This window comes from Chrysemys picta, chromosome 23 (assembly GCF_011386835.1).
Source record: "Chrysemys picta bellii isolate R12L10 chromosome 23, ASM1138683v2, whole genome shotgun sequence".
In the NCBI taxonomy this organism is placed as follows: Eukaryota; Metazoa; Chordata; order Testudines; family Emydidae; genus Chrysemys; species Chrysemys picta.
The window spans coordinates 13,347,375-13,364,593 of NC_088813.1; the positions used below are offsets into that span (position 1 = coordinate 13,347,375).

General features: G+C 59.0%; 1 protein-coding gene across 3 annotated transcripts in view; it reads right to left on the reverse strand.

Annotated features, from left to right (window-relative positions):
• NHSL3 (NHS like 3) overlaps positions 1–17,219 on the reverse strand; it is a 53,959-nt gene that overhangs the window by 2,797 nt on the left and 33,943 nt on the right. For 2 of the 3 annotated variants that reach the window (XM_065577119.1, XM_065577120.1), the window contains exons 2-6: positions 8,651–8,806; positions 7,957–8,012; positions 5,588–5,708; positions 4,391–4,507; positions 686–3,880 (exon numbers count right to left, since the gene is read on the reverse strand). In XM_065577119.1, coding sequence (XP_065433191.1) covers positions 687–3,880; positions 4,391–4,507; positions 5,588–5,708; positions 7,957–8,012; positions 8,651–8,806 — 3,644 coding nt within the window. In that variant the 3' untranslated portion in view covers position 686. Of the gene's footprint in view, positions 1–685; positions 3,881–4,390; positions 4,508–5,587; positions 5,709–7,956; positions 8,013–8,650; positions 8,807–13,992; positions 16,099–17,219 lie in introns of those variants that run through there. The other variant, XM_065577121.1, reaches the window with a different exon arrangement.

Below are 17,219 nucleotides of genomic sequence, written 5' to 3' on the forward strand. Positions count from 1 at the left end.
TGATTCAGGCAGCAGGAGACAGGTCAGAGTCACAATTCTCCCCACCATCCCTGCCTAGCACTGAGCTGTTCTTTAGAGGGTTCCGTCATCATCCTGTGTCTGTCTTCTAGCCCTGTTTCCGCCGGTAGAGACAGGGCTGGTGCTTCCACTAGGTGACTAGAGGCGGTCGCCTAGGGCGGCAGAATTTGGGGGGTGGCATTTTGCCACCCTCGGCGGAAATTCGGCGGCGGGGGGTCCTTCCACTCCGGATCTTTGGTGGAAATTCGGCGGCGGGTCCTTCACTTGCTCCAGGACCCACCGCCGAAGTGCCCCAAAGATGCGGAGCGGAAGGACCCCCGCCACCGAAGACCCCAGGCCCCCTGAATGCTTAGAGGAGCAGCGCTGCCACCTAGGGCGGCAAAAATCCTGGCGCCGCTCCTGGGTAGAGGCAGGGTGAGTGCAGGGCAGTGGAAGAGTTATGCCCGAGGAGAGCTGCAGTGGGGGGCGGCGGGGCCTGTAGGTTAGGACTGGAGTGCATTGGCAGAGCTGCAAGGGGGGGGGCTGCAGGTCAGGAGTGGGGTGCACTGGCAGGGCTGCAGTAGGGAAGGGCTGCAGGTCAGGAGTGGGGTGCACTGGCACCTACAGTACCCTGTTACACCCTGTGTTTTCTATCGGGAACTACCTCCCCCCCTCCATCCCTCTGTACCTTATGCAGGGGGAGTCTCTGGGCCTGCCAGGTGCCCGGCTCTGCTGCTGTCGGCTTGGGGGGCCGCGTTCACAGACAGTTCACTCTTAGTCCTGTTCTCTTCTGCCGAGGGAGCCTTTGCTTTACAGTCTGGTAGGGAACAGTTCAGCACTTCCTCCCCCTGCGACTTTGGGCTCATAGGTGACGGAGGCTGCCCCATGCCAAGCGAAGGCTTCCTGGCTATGGGAGGTGGGACCTTGCTGGACTTCCTCTGTGCTTGTGGCTTGCCAGGGAGCACCTGGCCCTGCTGGGACATTGTTGGGACTGTAGAGCGCTGCCCGGCAAAATTCATCAGCTCAGCTACCAAGTTCCTCTTCAGGTCGGCCTGGGCCTCTGGGGAAGATGGGGTCTCTATGACCAGCTTCTTGGAGCTCTTGGCGAAGATGAAGCTGGCGGTGGAGGCAGGTGATTTGTGGATGGGGGACACCTGGCCGTCCTTGGCATCCCCAGCGGTGGGCTCCGAGCTAGAGGCCGCGTGGCCTGGGAGAGTCAGCTTGTTGCCGTTGGTCCAGTCCGCCAGTCTGGAGGTCGGGGCGTCTCTGGAGGACAAGGGGGAAGTCTTCAGCCGTACGGCATTTTGCAGCTGGTTCAAAGGCACGGTGTCTTTGGAAGAAGGGGACTGCCGCAGGGACAGGGACTTGCGGATGGGTTTCTGGGGGACCTGCTGAGGCTGCTTCCCTACGCCATCGGCGCCCTGTCCGTTCTGGCCAGGCGGCTGCTTGCCCGGGCCGGCCGGCGCATGCCCATCCACGTTGACCGAGCGCAGGCGCACCATCTGCAGCAGGGAGGGAGTGACGATGGGGAGGTTTGCATCCTCCTTTGGCGTGGGGTTGCTCTTACTGCGAGAGACAGGCTCCTTCTTAGGATCCAGCCGGGAGCCATTCACTGTCTTCTTAAGGCTTGCTTGAGGCTGGAGAGTTGTGGGCGGGGCTGGAGCTGCAGGTGCGGGAGGCGGGGCTGATGGGGGCATGGCGGGGGGTGTGGGCAACTCCGCGGCGGGAGCTGGCAGTGTTGACCCAGCCAAGGGGCCCTGTTGCTGCTGAGTCCTTGAGGAGACTTTGGCGGAGAATGCGAGCGAGGCTGCCCCTGGACCATCCCCTGTGGGTGCTGCTTTGGGGCTGGTTGGCTGCTCTGAGCCCGCGGGCACTGGCTGGGCTGCAACGGAAGAAGACACTGCGGTTCCGGTGACTGGGAGCGGCTCCGGCAGGGTGGAGAAGCCGGCCTCGTCTGGGGGAGGGAAGTCCGCCATGGACAGATCCTGTTCGTCCAGCGCTGGGGGAGGAGGTGGGGGCCACGAAGGGTCCTGAGGCGCCTCCCGGGTAGTCTCTGAGTGGGGGGCTTCTGGACTTGTCTCAGCCTTTTTCACTGGTGGTGGAGGAGGATGGTAGGGAGGTGGAGGAGATGGAGGGGGTGACCTGCTGCTGGACTTCTGGCTGGCCGTGCTTGGGGCAGGGGAGGAGACAGCGGGGCTGGCAGAAGGCGCTGCCTGCCGGGGCTTGGTGGGCGGGGGGGAGATAGGGGCCGGCACCTTGGGGTGAGGAGGAATAATAAACCTGTCCATTCTACTCTGCCAGGAAAGGGCCGGGCCAGCTGGGGGTGCCACGGTCTCTGCAGGGGCTGGGTCGGAGGTGGAGGAAGATAAGGATGTCAGTGAGGAGGAGATGGACAGCGCAGGAGACTGCAGCGAGCAGACCCTCTCCGGTTTCTTTGGCTGGGGCCTCCTCTTTCCTGGAGATGAGGCGTGAGGGCCAAGCCCTTTGGTGGGGAGGGTGGGGGTGCCGCTCTGACTCGAGTAGCCACTGGAGGGCGACATGGTGCGCTTGAATCCCTCGGGGGAGCTCTGCCTGGGGGTGGCCTGCTGCTCCCTGAGGATGACGGCCACCCCCTCCACCTCCCTACGGAGCTTCTCCCCCGGCACCGGACTGCACTGGGACACGTCGGGGGAGCTGGCGTCGGCCGAGTAGGCCAGGCTGTCGGAGCGGATGCTGCTCGTCTCGCTCAGCGAGCAGGGCGAGAAAACCTCGTCCTCGGCCAGGGGGCTCTGATTCTCCAGGCGCGGCGTCCACGGCTCACGCTGGTGTCTGGGATCTGGCTTAGGGGGCAGGCCCAGGACTTTCTGTCCCCCCTCGCCCACCACCTGCTGCCTCTGCTGAGCCTTTTGGTGCAGGGAGTGGGTCCTCCTGGGGGGCGCCGGCGGCTTCTTCATCTTCCTGAGGGATACGCTGCGTGTGGAAGAGCGGTCGCTCCTCACGCTCACGGTGTCCGAGCCGTCCGCCATGCTGCTGGTGCTGTACGCTGGTGAGGCCCTGCCGCTGCTGCCCCCCGGCCCCACTGCCAGCAGGCCGTGGGCCGTGTAGACAGGCCTGGCCTTGGAACAGGAGTTGGTGCAGCTCACCGCACTGTAGACGCTGAGCTGGTCTGTGTCGGACCGGCCTGCCGTATCCGCCTCGCTGGGTGGCCCGGCCTCCCCCTTCCTGCTGTCGGAGCCGCCCTGCGAGGAGATAGTGGAGCTGTCGGACACGATGGTCTCCGTGGACTGGGAGTGGCTCCAGTTGTCGCTGGAGGAGGAGTGCTCCCGGCTGCGGGCACTGGGCTCCGAGAAGCGGGCGAGGGAGCGGACTGAGGCCGGGCTGGAGGAAACCAGGCTGCAGCGGCTCAGCGTCCGCACGCTGCTCCTGCTCAGCGCGATGACGTCCACCATGGGGGGCAGGACGGCGTTGGGAATGATCTTGGACATGTAGGTGGCCTGGGGGGAAATGGACATAACCGGGCCCAGCATTTCCGGGGGAGGGCTGGGGTTGGTGGTCATGCCCGGCACAGCCAGTGACTTCGGCCTCAGCAAGGGAGACAGCTTGGCTGCCGTCCTCCTCCCCAGCAGCGAGTCATCGTAGTAGACACGGTTGATGTGCCTCTGGATGGCTGCGTCTGACTCTGCCTCCTCCAGGGCTTGCAGGGATACACGGGCGCCGCCCTTGGGGGCCGGCGGGGGCTGCAGGTTTCCATTGATGGTGGGGACATGGATCATGTCACCGTCGGCCTCGCCGCCATTCACCACGGGCAGGGATGCCGGGCTGTGGGGGCTCCCAGCCGGCCTGGGGCCATCTCTGGGGGAAACGCTGCCAGGGCGTTTCCTCGGCTCGTGACTGTTTCTCAGACCTGAGGGTGGATAGGAGCAAAATCCAGTATCATTATAAACCGATCCTGGCGGGCAGGCAGCCCTCGCTGATTGCAGACAGGGCTTACTAGGGGCTGGCAGGGCTCACTTAAATCAACGCTGGCCATGGCCGGGGCCTCAGTGCAGCTCAGTCCTGCCTGTTCTCTCCCTGTGACACCCAGTAGATCAGACTCCTGAGGGCTGTAATACCATGGTCTGAGTCTGGCTGTCAGGGTGTGAAGTGGCTGGGTGGGGTGACGGCCTCTGCTACACAGGAGGTCAGACCGGGGGCTCTGGTGGTCCCTTTTGCCTTACGCTCTGACGCCTCCCCACTGCCCCTTGGACACTCCACGGCTAAAGGGGTGGCACGGGGACCTCCAGGAACAAGCCAGCTCCTAGCCTGAGCCCGGAGCCGATCTCTGAGCAGGGCGAGAACTCTGGCTCACTCGTGCACACGGAGCGGCTGCTGTCCCTGAGCTCTCCCTCCAGCAAGGCCCATCTGCCCTCCTTACCCAGCTCCTTCTGGACATGCTGGGGGATGCCCAGAACCGTTGTCCTCCTCTCCTTCCTTCTCTTCCCTGCCTTCTCTGAGGATTTGGGGAAGGAGTCGTGAGGCCGGAAGGTGGAACCTGAAATGCAGTTAAGATGAAATAAAGTCCCAGGCTGGCAAACGGGGACCAGCCGCATCAGACCTAAGTAAACGATGGTTTTAAATGGAGGTTGGATTTTACCGTGAGTGAGAGGCCCCAGACCGAGACCATGAGAAAGGGGAACTGTTTGTGGTAAACTTGTAGCGACCCTGGAAATACCAGTTATCTTATTTAAGGGTTGGGCCAAGCACTAGAAATAAAGAAAACATGGGTAATTGGGCACCAGGTGCACTGAGTAATTGGTAGAAAATGCTTAGTCCAGTAGCTAGGGGAAAACACAGCAAAGTGAGATAAGGAAACCTTGGAGAAAGCAGAGTGCAGCTCTCAGCTGCTACAGTTGAGTTTAGTGAAGGTCCAATAACCAGCAATGCCGTCGCTTGTTTGTTACAGAGCACAAAATGTCCCGTGTTCTAGGGCTGCTAGTCAGAGCTTTCCTTACCCCTCTGGAGCCATGCCATGATGGGAAGGCGTCTCCCAGGTCTGAACCGGCTTTTGGGCAATGCTTACAACTGGACTGTAGCTGGGTATCGAATATAAGGCCGTATATGCTTATATTGATGCTTTGGATGGAATCAACACCCAGTAGCCGTGGGGGCTAACAAAGGAATGCCTGTGGAAACCGAGGCCTGGTAAACCTTGGCAAAGCGACCAGGGAAATGATCTCCCACTGCCTCGCCCACCGTTCCACTGTCACTCTGCCAGGAGTTCTCCCTGCCCCTGCCCTAGAGCACAATCCAGCCCCAGTGCGGGGGAGCCAGGCTCAGGACGACCAGCGGAGCCCTGATAGCTGCGTGAGCATCTGCACCATCTATTGTGAGCGGCAGCTGCCCTGGGCAGAGCTTGGAAGAGTACTTACCCCTCCCCGCCCTAACCCCGGAACAGTCCCTCCCCCCATCTCAGCTGCAAGCTCTGGCCCAAAGGACAGGCTTGATGTCCCTTGTGGAATCACCCAGCAGTCCTCAGGCCACTCAAACCCCAGCTCACACAGCTCGGCTGGATTCTCACGCCGTCCAGATGGCTCACCCTCCCCAAAACTCCCATCCCGCCCGCGGCTGGTACCTTTCCTCTGGATCATCTCTGAGCGGATAGAGAGGGCGTCCTCGGAGGCATTCTCTGTCGTGCATGACTGGGTCCTGCTTCGGAAGGAAATCTCATCGTCCTCCGCAGAGGTGTGGGAAGACTGCGTGGGGAGGAGAACGGGTTCAAAGAAGTCCCGAGCCCTATAGGGACAGATGCCTCCCTCCGTCTGCAAGCCGCTCCCCAGTGTCAGAGTCCCCCAACGGGGTCCCTTCTCAGCCAGAAAGCAACTCAACAGCTCCACACTTTGAAGACATAAAACTTCTCGGAGGCCCAGCCCCATCTGCATGCAGGCAGAACCCCCTCAACTAGGAAACGGGGCCGGAGAGTGCAGGCGGGAAAGCCCCCTGTCCTAAGGCGTGTTCAGCCAGCCTCTGGGCCCCCTTGACAGGAGACCCAGCCAGAGGGAATGAATGCCCAGCAGTGACCTGACCTGGCACCAGATGGCGCTGCCTACTTCACGTACCCTTCTCAGCGAGTGGCCAGCTGCAGTTGTCTGACTGGGGATGCACGGATTGCGGCTGAATTTAATCTGGCTCCCAAGCGAGTGCAGCCAAACCGGCGTAACCCTGGTGTGAACCAGCATGAGGGTTCCACGCAGCCCTCTGCACCACTGCATGTGTCTACACATGCCCTGCGCTACCAGGATTTCATCTCATTCTCCCCAAGGGAGGGAGCGCCGCTCGAACATGCCCGATGGGAATGAGGGAGCGGCCTGTAGATGATTAGGAAGGGCACTGGGAAGGATGCAAACAATCGCACAGTGGTGGGACTGCGATTTGCTGCAGCGGGACCCCAGAGCCCCCTCCCTGGGTGAAACAGCAGCACAAAATCGTAGCCGACAAATGGGCAGCTGCGTTTGCCAGCAATACCCTGCAGTTTATTTCTGCTGCCTCTCTCTGAAAACCACCACACTGCCCATCTTCCCCACCTCTCCTCTGTGCCTCCTCCCTCCCCCCGTCTACACACTCACAAGCATTAAGGCTGCTCGCTTGCGGCCTGGCGCTGCTCTACTCCTTTGCTAGAGCTTTGGCCAGTCTCATTTTCAACAGCGCCAGCTCTGGGGCTCCCCCATATTCCCTTGAGAGACCGTTTCAAAGCCCATCAGACCCTATCAGTGGGGAATCCGTCCTGACATCCAACCTACAGTTTCCTTGCTTGATATTATGGCCACCGAATCAATGGTCTGCAGCTGGGGTGTCTGCAGCCAACACGAATAGTCTTGTGGTTCAAGCACTGGACTGGGAGTCACGAGATCTGGGCTCCATCCCCAGTGACTTGTTGGGTGGCCTTGGCCAAGTCACTTAGCTGCTTTCTGCCTCCGTTTCCCCATTTTGCAAAGCAGAGATGATAATCCCTGTCTCACAAGGCATAGCAAGCATTCGAGTGTATCCTCCGCTTAGCCTCAGCCCAGCTGGATACATTTAGATGAACCACGCCAGCCTATGAATCACAGTTGCTGCTCTTCTCTGAATTCTCTAACATTTGATACTGAGGAGTTCAGAACCTGCCCCACAGGGCTCTAGATGAGGTACTGTGTAGGACAGAGGTCTCAGGTCTCGGGTTTGCCTTCCCTGGTGGCTTTGTCTGCCCTACTGAGTTACAGAGGCAAAAAACCAGACAGTTAGCTGTTTGAGCAAATACACCCAGTGCTCTAGGGGAGAGAAGGGCGTGGGCGGAGGAGGGCCAGAGGCCCAGAGACTGGCCGAAACCAAGCTTTGGCTAAAGGGGTCAGCATTTCTTGGCTGTTAGAGACGGGGGAGGGACTGTGGACATGAGCCGAGTGGGTCACAGTTGGGCAGGCCCTCCCCACCGCTCGTTACTGCCAAGATAAACCGAAGGGAATAACTGCAGTGAAGGGAATACCATGCGCCAGGACACCAGCTCCATGCGGCTGCTTGTTTGCAGGGCCTGCCTTTCCCCAGCACAATCAGCAGCACCGGGCTCCGTTCTCCCTGATCCGCCGCAGAGCCACCTAAGAACCACATGGCCCTGACTCAGCCCAATCCGCTCCTACGTCCTGCTGCTTCTTAGCGTCACAGCATCTGATTGCATCTCTCAGCTCCTCGTGTTCCCCCAGGGTTTCCCTTCCCCGGCCATCGCCCCGAGAAGCTGCTTGCCAGGATGCTCCTTCAGATCCAGCGTGAGCGGGAAGGCGCCCGAGAGAGAACGTCTCGGGGATGCCCAGGCCTTCCCCATGCTGGGGGCTGGGGAGCAGCCAGGAACATTCACCGCCCAACGCTGTACCTGCCCCACTGCAGGGGCAATGACTGCCATGTGCCTCAGCAGAGTGCGCGGCATGCCAGCCAGCACCCTAGCCCAGAGAGGCAGGGGTGAGGGCAGTCACCCACCTGGATGCTGTTGCTGTCTCCGTGGTCCCAGCCGCTTCTGGTCTGTTTTTGTTTTTCTGGAAGAGGAAAGATGGAAAAAAATCCCTAAGGAAAATGTAAGAGAGGAGGAGTCCCATCAAACTGCGGGCTGGCAGAACCGCTGTGCTTGGAGGCCATGGCCCGGGGGCGCAGGAACGGAGCAGCCCAGAGCAGGGCTGGGGGACAGCAGGTGATGCTGGCCCTGTGTGTCCTGCAGATCAATACACCCCCCTCCCCCACACACACCCCGCCGCAACCACTCCACCTTCTCTGCCAGCCCCACAGTAACTGGACCTCTGGTCAGACACAAACAGCCCACCCACAGCCCCCTGCCTGTCCGACCGACGAGCAGGGGCAGCGTGGGTGGGTGCAGGCTGGTGGAACATACATACTGGGCCTGTGTGAGAGAGTGAGATTCGAGGGGGGGGGGAAAAGAGTGTCAGATTTATGTGACCCCCTCCTGCTTTGGCGTTTCCTCCCCTTCAGTGTGTGGGCTGCACCAGGGCTGCCTCCTCTGACGCTCGCCTCCCACCAAGACATGTGCCCCATTTGTATCCTCAGGGAGCACCAGGCCTGCCCCACCCCCTGGGAGACCCTCTCCCCTGGGTGCATGCTCAGGGGGAAGCAGGTGCAGAGTACTGGGAGTGGACAAGCAGCCCCCTGGGACGGTGCGTACCTTGGTGCTGCAGAGATTTGAGTCCTGCCTGAGCCTGGTTGTGCAGCTCTTCCAGGTGCGGCGGGCGGCTGCTGGGGAAGAAGACATTGTCGGGCCGCTCCTCTCCCGCCTTGTACTGGACATTCAGCCTCTTGTTGTTCTCAGCCTTGGCAGAGCCTGGGAAGGCAGAAGGAATCAGCCTAGCACCCCCACATCCCAGCCCCTGCCGTGGGGGCTCCTGGCGCCCTCCAGTGGGATGGGGAGGAGACAGCAAGAGGCAGCTCCAGGCCTGGGCTCCCTCCCTCCCCCAACCAGTGCGGAGCAGCCCTCACACTCACAGCTTCCCGGCCAGCATCGCGAGGGACAAATATTTGCTCCTATCCTCGCTCCGGGCTGACTGACTCTGTCAGCGAGATGGAAGCAGAGCAGTGCAGCCACCTGGCCTGCAGGAATCCTGGTGCCCCGGCGCGTGGGGGAGGGGGCACCGGGCCCAGCTGGGTACAGGGGGGGACTGATGCATTATCGTTTAGGCTGCATGAGGCTCAGAAAGGGTGAAGGGCAGCGCTGGGCGACTGGCTTCCAGCCCTGCTAAAGGCCGTGGGAAATTCCCCTTGGTTGCATGGTTCCCATCAACAGCTTGCACAGATAGCAGGTGTTTGGGGGGTGGGAGGGGAGAGTGCATCACAGAAAGTGGGGGGGAGCCTGAACAGAAGCAGGTGTGCAACGGGGGGACACCGGAGGACTTCTGGGGAAGCAGCACGCGTGAGTTCCCTGGACTCACTGGCAGCTTTGGCTCTCTCGCTCCCACCTGGTCCTGCTCACACATCCCCCCGGCCACACCAGTGGGATGCCAACGACTCCTGCTTCAGCCCCAGGGCTCTACCCAGTGCCCATCGCGCCATGCGAGCCGCAGGTAGGGAGGGGCCATCCCATTCCGTACAGACAGGAGCTGAGGCCCAGGGTGGATCCAGTGCATCATACAGCAACTTGTGGCAGAGCCGGGAACTGACTCCAGCTCTCCCAAGTGCCTGCTCGGTGCCCTGGTCACTGGACCGTCCTTCCTAAGCATTAGGAGGATCTCCATCACCCTTGGGGGGCAAGGCCGGGGTTAACTAGCTTTCCCTGACGAAGCTAGGGGCAAAGCTAGACAGCTGAAGGCCTGGCCCTGCTGGGGAAGGTCAGTGCTCAGGGCAGGTCTACACTTAAAAAGCTGCCGCTGCTGCATGTTAGTGAAGACACTACTATGGTGCAGTAGCTATGCCGACGGGAGAGGCGGTAGCTATGCCGACGGGAGAGGCGGTAGCTATGCCGACGGGAGAGGCGGTAGCTATGCCGACGGGAGAAGCCCTCCCATCGCCCTTGCGCTGCCCACACCGGGGGTTAGGTCGGTAAAAGGGCGGTGCTTCGGGGGGTGGATTTTTCACACCTCTGAGCGACGTCCTTATACCGATGTACGTTTATAGTGTGGACCTGGCCGCAGTCTCTGCTCTAGGAACCATCCCCTTGGCGTCCCCTCTGCTGGAGTCTGTATCCCCACGGCCTGGCGTTTCTGACTCTGCGATGCTAGCAGGAATCAACAAGCCAGCTAGGCGAGTCCAGGGCTTTTGCATTTCCTGTCTCCATTGCAGCAGAACCCTTCCCAGTCAGCTCCTCTTACAGCCCTGCACTGGCAGAGGTGATCTAATACCTTCCCCTCCAGCCCCTGGCTTTGGCAGCGGGAGGCTGCAGGTCTGACTCCGCTCTTTCGGAAGAGGGTCCTGTGCCTTTAAAATGAATGCACTGAATAAGTGAAAGCTCCCCAGGGTGTATCACATGACTGATACCAGAAATATCCGTGCACCTTGCACACAGACCAAATGAGCCAGCAGTTCAGGGCAGCTTAAAGGGACAGGCCACACCAGCCCAGGGGAGAGCCCTCCACAGAGCCCCAACGCCTCCAACTTCACCTCAGGGACTAAGGAGCCAATCCTAACCCAATGGGAGCAGAGGGTGCCCAGTGCCTTGCAGGATGGGACCAGGGGGCTGTTTGGCATAATCTCAGAGCGAGAGGGTAATTGCCGGCTGATTTATTGCTGCCCTAGTGATCAAAATACCTTGAGAAACAGTCAGGCCCTTAAATACATCCCTAATAATAGTACTGACGTGCTATTTATAGCCCAACTTCGAGCCAATAAATGACTAATACGTTGTCCTTATTATACAGCCCCTTTCATCTGAGGATCTCAAAGCACATTACAAACTCTAATTAAGCATCATAATTGCCTCTCTTCCCCATGAAGTTGCTATATATTGTAATAAACTAGCTTTTGGGGGCATCATTGTCTTCCACTAGGTGGAATCAGAATAGCTCAACTGAGTCATAGCCCCTATGTGGATAATAACTAAAAGAGAATCTCCTTACATTCAAGTGGCAGTGGCCTGTGGATTTGAAATGAAACAGGAGGACCAATTTTCTATCCCCACGGTCTCTGTGAAGTTCTGAGCAGCTGCAGGGTTTAGTACAGGATTCAAAGTTGTCACTAACTGGCTACAGTGAGATTTATTCCCAGATAATTATCCCCATTTCACAGATGGGGAAACTGAGGCACAAATCACTTGCCCAGAGTCACACAGTGAGTCAGTGGAAGAGCCAGGAACAGAGCCTAGGGGCTTTGAGTCCCAACCCCCTGCTCTCGTCACTGGGCATTACTTGCTTTGCCGGGGCTACACAGATTTTGTACCAGTATAACTGTCGGTTAGGGGTGTGATTTTCTATCAGTAGTTATACCAGTGCAAGCCCAATTTTACCAGTATAGCTATTCCCGTACAGGAAGGGACCGGTACACGGTAAAAGCACCTTTATACCAGTAGATCTCCATCCACCCTAGAGGGCTGGTATTGCTGTAACTATCCCACTATGGCTACAGCAGTACAACTTGTGTGCATAGACAAGGCTTTACTTATCCACACCAGAAATTTGCATTCATTTCTTCTGCCCACAGACCAGCAAGAAGGAGGAAGCACTGGCTTCAGCGTATTCTCCCTGGGCTTCTCACAGCCAGCCGAGATGAAGGAGGGAAAGGGTTGATGACCAGGACAATAACTGGGACCTACCAAACTCTGTGGTTGGAGATCAGATCCCACCCCAGCCACACACCTTCCGAACTGGCTCTCTCCTTCCCATTCCACGAGGCCTTCCTCCCACATTCCCCTTTCTGTCCACGATCTCACACTTTCCCTGAGCTTTGCACCTCTTCTCTCCAGGCAGGTAGCACTTATACCTTCGAACCATAGTTCACCCTCAGACCCTGTCAGAGGGAGGGGAGGATTATTATCCCAAGCCACAGAGAGGTGAAGGGACTTGCCCCGATGTCATCTTCAGAGCAAAACTCTCTTTTTGGAAGAGATGCTCTGGTCAAACACAGGTTACAAGGCCCAACGTAGGGGGACCTGGGGGAAGTTCTCTGGCCTGTTCTCCGCAGGGGGTCAGACAACATGATCTCATGGTCCCTTCTGGCCTTGGAATCAATTCATCTCTGAATGAGGTGTCCCAGCCAATCAGTGGCAGAGCTGGAAAAAGAACCCAGGAGTCCAGGCTGGTTCTTAGCCCAGGCTATTGCCCCACTTCACTAGTTACTAGTGCACTGAAGCCTTCTACATGCCAACCCCAGGCTGCCCTGGAACAGCTCACCCCACCTGCCTTCTCTCAGCTTAGCAACGGATCGATACAGTGGAGACAGGTTTCCCAAGCGCTGCCCACACAGGGGAGGTTTCATCCTCCCTTGCCTGAGAAGGACAAAGCTGGGGGTGCAGACCCTGGGCCCATCCGTCTACCAGCATCTCTGTCCAGGGAAAGCGAGTTGGTACATTGGACGCAGGTTTGCCACCAGCAAAGGAGATAAGTGGCAGGGGAGGGGGTGGGAGTCTGAAGCGAAACAAGTAAATAAAGCAGAAGATTCTCCTCCCACCTCAGCATTTACCCCCCTTACAGCACTCCAACCAAGTGTCTCAAAGCCCTCAAACACAGGAATTAACTGATCCCCACAATCCCCCTGTGAGGCAGGGAAGTATTTACCCAGTTTTTTAAAATAGGGAAACTGAGGCACAGAGGGAGGCTGCGACTGGCGCACCCAGTCGAGCCGGGAGCAGAACCCAGATCTCCTAACTTCCAGTCCCCTCCTTTATCTATTGGGCATTCCTACCCCATTCCAGTGAAATCATCCCTTTCCTTGTGGTAGCACGCTAGGTTCTCAGCTCAGAACAGCCTCCGTGCACACAGCTGCTCAGTGGACGGAGGCATCAGTAGCTGGCTCTCACCAGCTGCCCCGGGGCTCCAGGATCTCCTGGATGAGTTCTGTGGGGGGGGGGTCACGCTTCCCACTGTCCACCCTGGGAGATAGGCGGGTGCAGAGTTAGCTCGGCAGGCTCCCCGCCTTCAGCCTATGTTTCCTGCCCATTACAGCTCATCTCAGTCTAGCTGCCCTGCAGCAGTGGAGAGAAAAACAACTTTGTGCTGAAGCAAGGACGGGAGAGGATGAGTAGCAGACAGAGGCCGTGGAATCACCCCAGAGGCACCGACCGTCCCCCTGCACACACTTCCCAGGGCCTTCTTTGCCAATCGCCCAGTCGGCAGGCCACACACACACACACAGGGCCTCTAGCCCAAATAGCTAGAGAACCACCCCTCCTCCACAGCATCTCTGCCACTGCTGCACACCCCCCATGGATGCACTCAGATTAAAAGCCAGGCAGATGAAATACCGACTGTTGCAGCAGCTCCAGATCTGCACAATGGGGAAAGGACACAGGACAATAGACAGGATTCCACCCTGCTAAGCCGCACAGAAAAAGAGATTGTCTCCCAGCCAGGCAGCATCTGCAGCCAGCCAGCCGCAGGGTCGGACATGGGCAGAAACAGCAGGGCCAAAGCGTCCAGGATAAGTTGGGGTGGGGACCACAAAGCACACACAACCCAGTTTATGGGACCCAGGAGCTCTCTCTCACACCCCACCAGGGCCAATGCCTTCATCCAGGACCCCGGTCCACCCCCATAGGACCGTGCAAACCCCAACCAAGCCCTTTACTGCTGTGAGTTCAACACCATCACTCCCCCAGCCCGGGAACACTCTGCGAGTCATCTTCAGGCAGGAAGCAGCTCCCTGGTTTATTCCGTTAACTTCCTAACAAGAGCAGCCGCTGCTGGGGTGACCTTTCCCTACCCGACCCAGAGAGGCAGCCAGCTAGAATGGGATCCTTCTCGCACCACGCCGGGGAGCCAGCCCAGCCCTACAACACAAGGGGGGCAGGGAGGCTTCATGCTTGGAGGTCGCCAGTGGCCAGGGATGCAGAAGGACAAGGGATCGTCCCACCAAGGCTGTACTCACCTTTCTTCTTAAACAGAGTCAGGAGGGAGGGGAGGTTTCTGCCAAGGAAAACCACCATCCCAGCGGCAGGTAGGCTCTGGCGCCAAGGGACCCTCCGGAGATGGGGCTATGCAGCCAAGAACTCCTGCCACACCAGGGTCCCAGCTCAGGCTGTTGCCTTTATCCAGCTGCCCCCCAGCATTCAGCATCCCCGGCGCTTTCTGCTGCCTCTCTCCTTCACGCTCATCTGTGCCTCGGGATCCGGCAGGAAGATGCACAAAACCAGCCGCACAGAGACGCTGCTGGTGCAGCAGCCTCCATACAGAGAGCGGGGCTGGAGAAGTGTGAACTCAAGGACAGGGAGAGGAGCGGGGCGCAGTGGGGGGAGGGATCTCATCTCCCTGGGTCTCTGCATCTCCTTGGAGGCCAGCAGGGGAGTGAATACCAGCCCCCAGCTGTTCCAACTGCACAGTCCATTCATTGAAAAAGAAAAGCAGCCCCTCCCCTGCACTCCCCCAGGCCCAGTGTCTGGCCCCGAGCACAGATGCTGCATCCAGAGCGGGAAGAGTTCAGCAAACGCTTCCCACCCGCCCGGCTTCCAGGAAACGAAATCCAGAGCAGCTGCCTGGAGCGATACAGCCTGTATGGGCCGCAGGGCAAAGGCAAGAGGGAGCCAGCCTGGGAAACCCCGGGGAGCCGTCGGCCTGTGCACGTGGAAATTCCAGTGAGCCCTTTCGCTGGGCCCTGCTGGAGGGAGCAGACCTGTTGCTCTCTCCCAAACCCGAGTTGGCAGCTGTCAGGAGCTAGCAGATTTTCAGCTGGAACTTCCACTCTGGCGTCCGGGGTAGCAGGGGCTTTTCCTGGACTAAGGGCGAGCCTTTGGGACAGACCAGGGCGATGAGGCAGAGACAGTTCAGGAGTAACTATCCCCAGGCTCGGACAGACGGACGGACGGACACACACACGCAGTCAGCAGGGAGATGGACGGTTGTTCCCAGAGCACTAGGCAGTTTCACCCTGGTTGGCACGATCATCCCCTCCCCCCAGTTCTCGGATACCGCTGAGGGAGGGGGACCATACAGAAAAGCGACCCCAAAGCAGATCTAACCGACTAGCTCAGGAGGGAGGAGAGTGGCCCAGGCAGCTCCCTCCCCATGTGCCGAGTCTGCAGAGCAACATCCCTTCGGATACGGGGCTGACTTCTCTTTGACTGGGGAGGGGTGTGTGCAAGAGACCTCATCACCCAGCTGAGCAGGACATCCCTCCACCCCCACTCCTGTCACCCGGGGTCTGTCCCACCCAAGTGACCAGCGGTACTCCAGGGAGGGCACGACCCATGAACGCACTGGCCAGGGAGTCTGGAAGGCTCGGGGGGGAGAGGGAGCTGGGGAATTAGCATCAACCAGCTAGCAGCCCGACGGTCTGATAACCATCCCCCCGCCAAACCCCTGTGGGTCGCAGACCCCGTGGGTACTACAGAAACACCTATGCAGGGGGGAGCCTGTTGAGTGACTCGACTATTCCTGGCTCTGCCACTCACTCCCTGGGACCCTGGGTGAGCCACAGCCCCACGTTGTGCCTCAGTTTCCCCATCTGGAAATTGATGCTGACCTGTCTCCTCTCAGAACTAATGAAGGCTTGCAAAGTGGTAGGGAAGTGCGAAGGGTCACTAACACAGACACACGTGGCGCTAAGGCCAGGGCTACACTAGAAAGCTTTGCTGGCAGGGTTATACTGGTAAGCTCTCCAAGTGAAGACACAGATTATACCGGCAAAAGCGTGCTTCTGCTGGTATAGTTTATACTGGTTCCCTGAGCGACATAATCTGTATCCACCAAAGCACTTTTGTGCCAGTAGAACTGCGCCTGCCCTGGGATCTTGGACAGTTTAGAAATGCCATACAAAAACCAGCCACCGCCCAGCTGACACGACTAGATCAGCAAACATTTCTCGTGTGGACCTGGCCTGAGCCTCACAGCCCCCTGAGAGGCAGATCAGGATTATCCTCATTTTCCAGAAGGGGAAACTGAGGCATAGCAAGGGGCTGTAACTTGCCCAGGGAGTGACACGGAGCCTGGCAGAGCCAGGAATAGAACCCAGAGGTCTTGGCAACCAATCCAGACCACACTCCCCACACCTCCCCCCTACAACGGTGCATGCCCCTCACTTGTCAGCATTCATCTCGGTCCCTCTCCAGCACTGGGGTCCCTTCCTCTCAAGCTCTGCTCCCCTCCCATTCCATGGGCATCACAGTTCATTCCTGCTGGCTGGCATGGCCCTCCCCCTACCGCTCCTGCTCTTCTGAGGAGCTGAACCTCTGCCTCTCACTGCTGAATATTCATCAGGACTCTGGAGAGAGGATCCCCGGGAAGGGCAGGCCAGCACCATCTGGCATGCGGGGAGGTCCGGGCCGGGTCTGTGGCACAACCCAAGGAAAAGTGCAAGAGGCTGGCTGCAGCTGCAGTGCGGAGAGACAGAAGGGGAGTCTGCTAATTCTCCCTTGCAGTGTCCCTCATCCGGGGGGAAACAATGCCTGACAGGGTGCGGGGAGGACACCAGGCAGCTGGGATCAGAGAGCGCTGAGGAGGAGGGGGCCGGAGGGCCAGGCACCAGGGATGGGGGACTACGGGGTGGGAGAGGAGCCCAGGGCAGGAAGGGAGCAGAGGGCTCTGTGTGCCCCTTCTCTCCCCCGGGGTACCCCACAGCCCCACCCTGCACAGGCTTCAGCTCCGATCCCACTAGAGTCATCCTCAGCCCCAGTTCGGAGGCTCATTTTGTAAGTCCTGGTACGTAAGTTGTCTCTGCACCCTGGGGTGACCGCTCCCTGCTGCCCCCAGCCCTTAGACGCAGGGCTCAGAGGGCCTTCCCTGCAGACCTTACAGACGTGCTCCTGTGGGATTCCTCAGCACTGCCAGATGGGTCAGGCACACGTCCCCGACCGGGAGCACATGGGGCTGTTTGTACACGTCTCACCGATGGCTCCGTCCTGTTCAGTGTTCGGAGGAAGGACAGAGGTTGACCGCATCAGACAAGCTGGATCCTTGCCAGGAGCATGTGTCCTTGAGGTAGCTACATTAACCACGTGGCTGCTTCACTCTGCCTCGACCCAGCACTATCTTCCAGCCAGAGCCTAGTCTGCGTGATGACCCCATATGTCCAACATACAGCTCGTGCTCCAGCAGGATCACACTGTAGGGAGCGAAGGACGTGCTCCGAAGTTATCAGGAGCGGGGGATGGAGCTGAAACT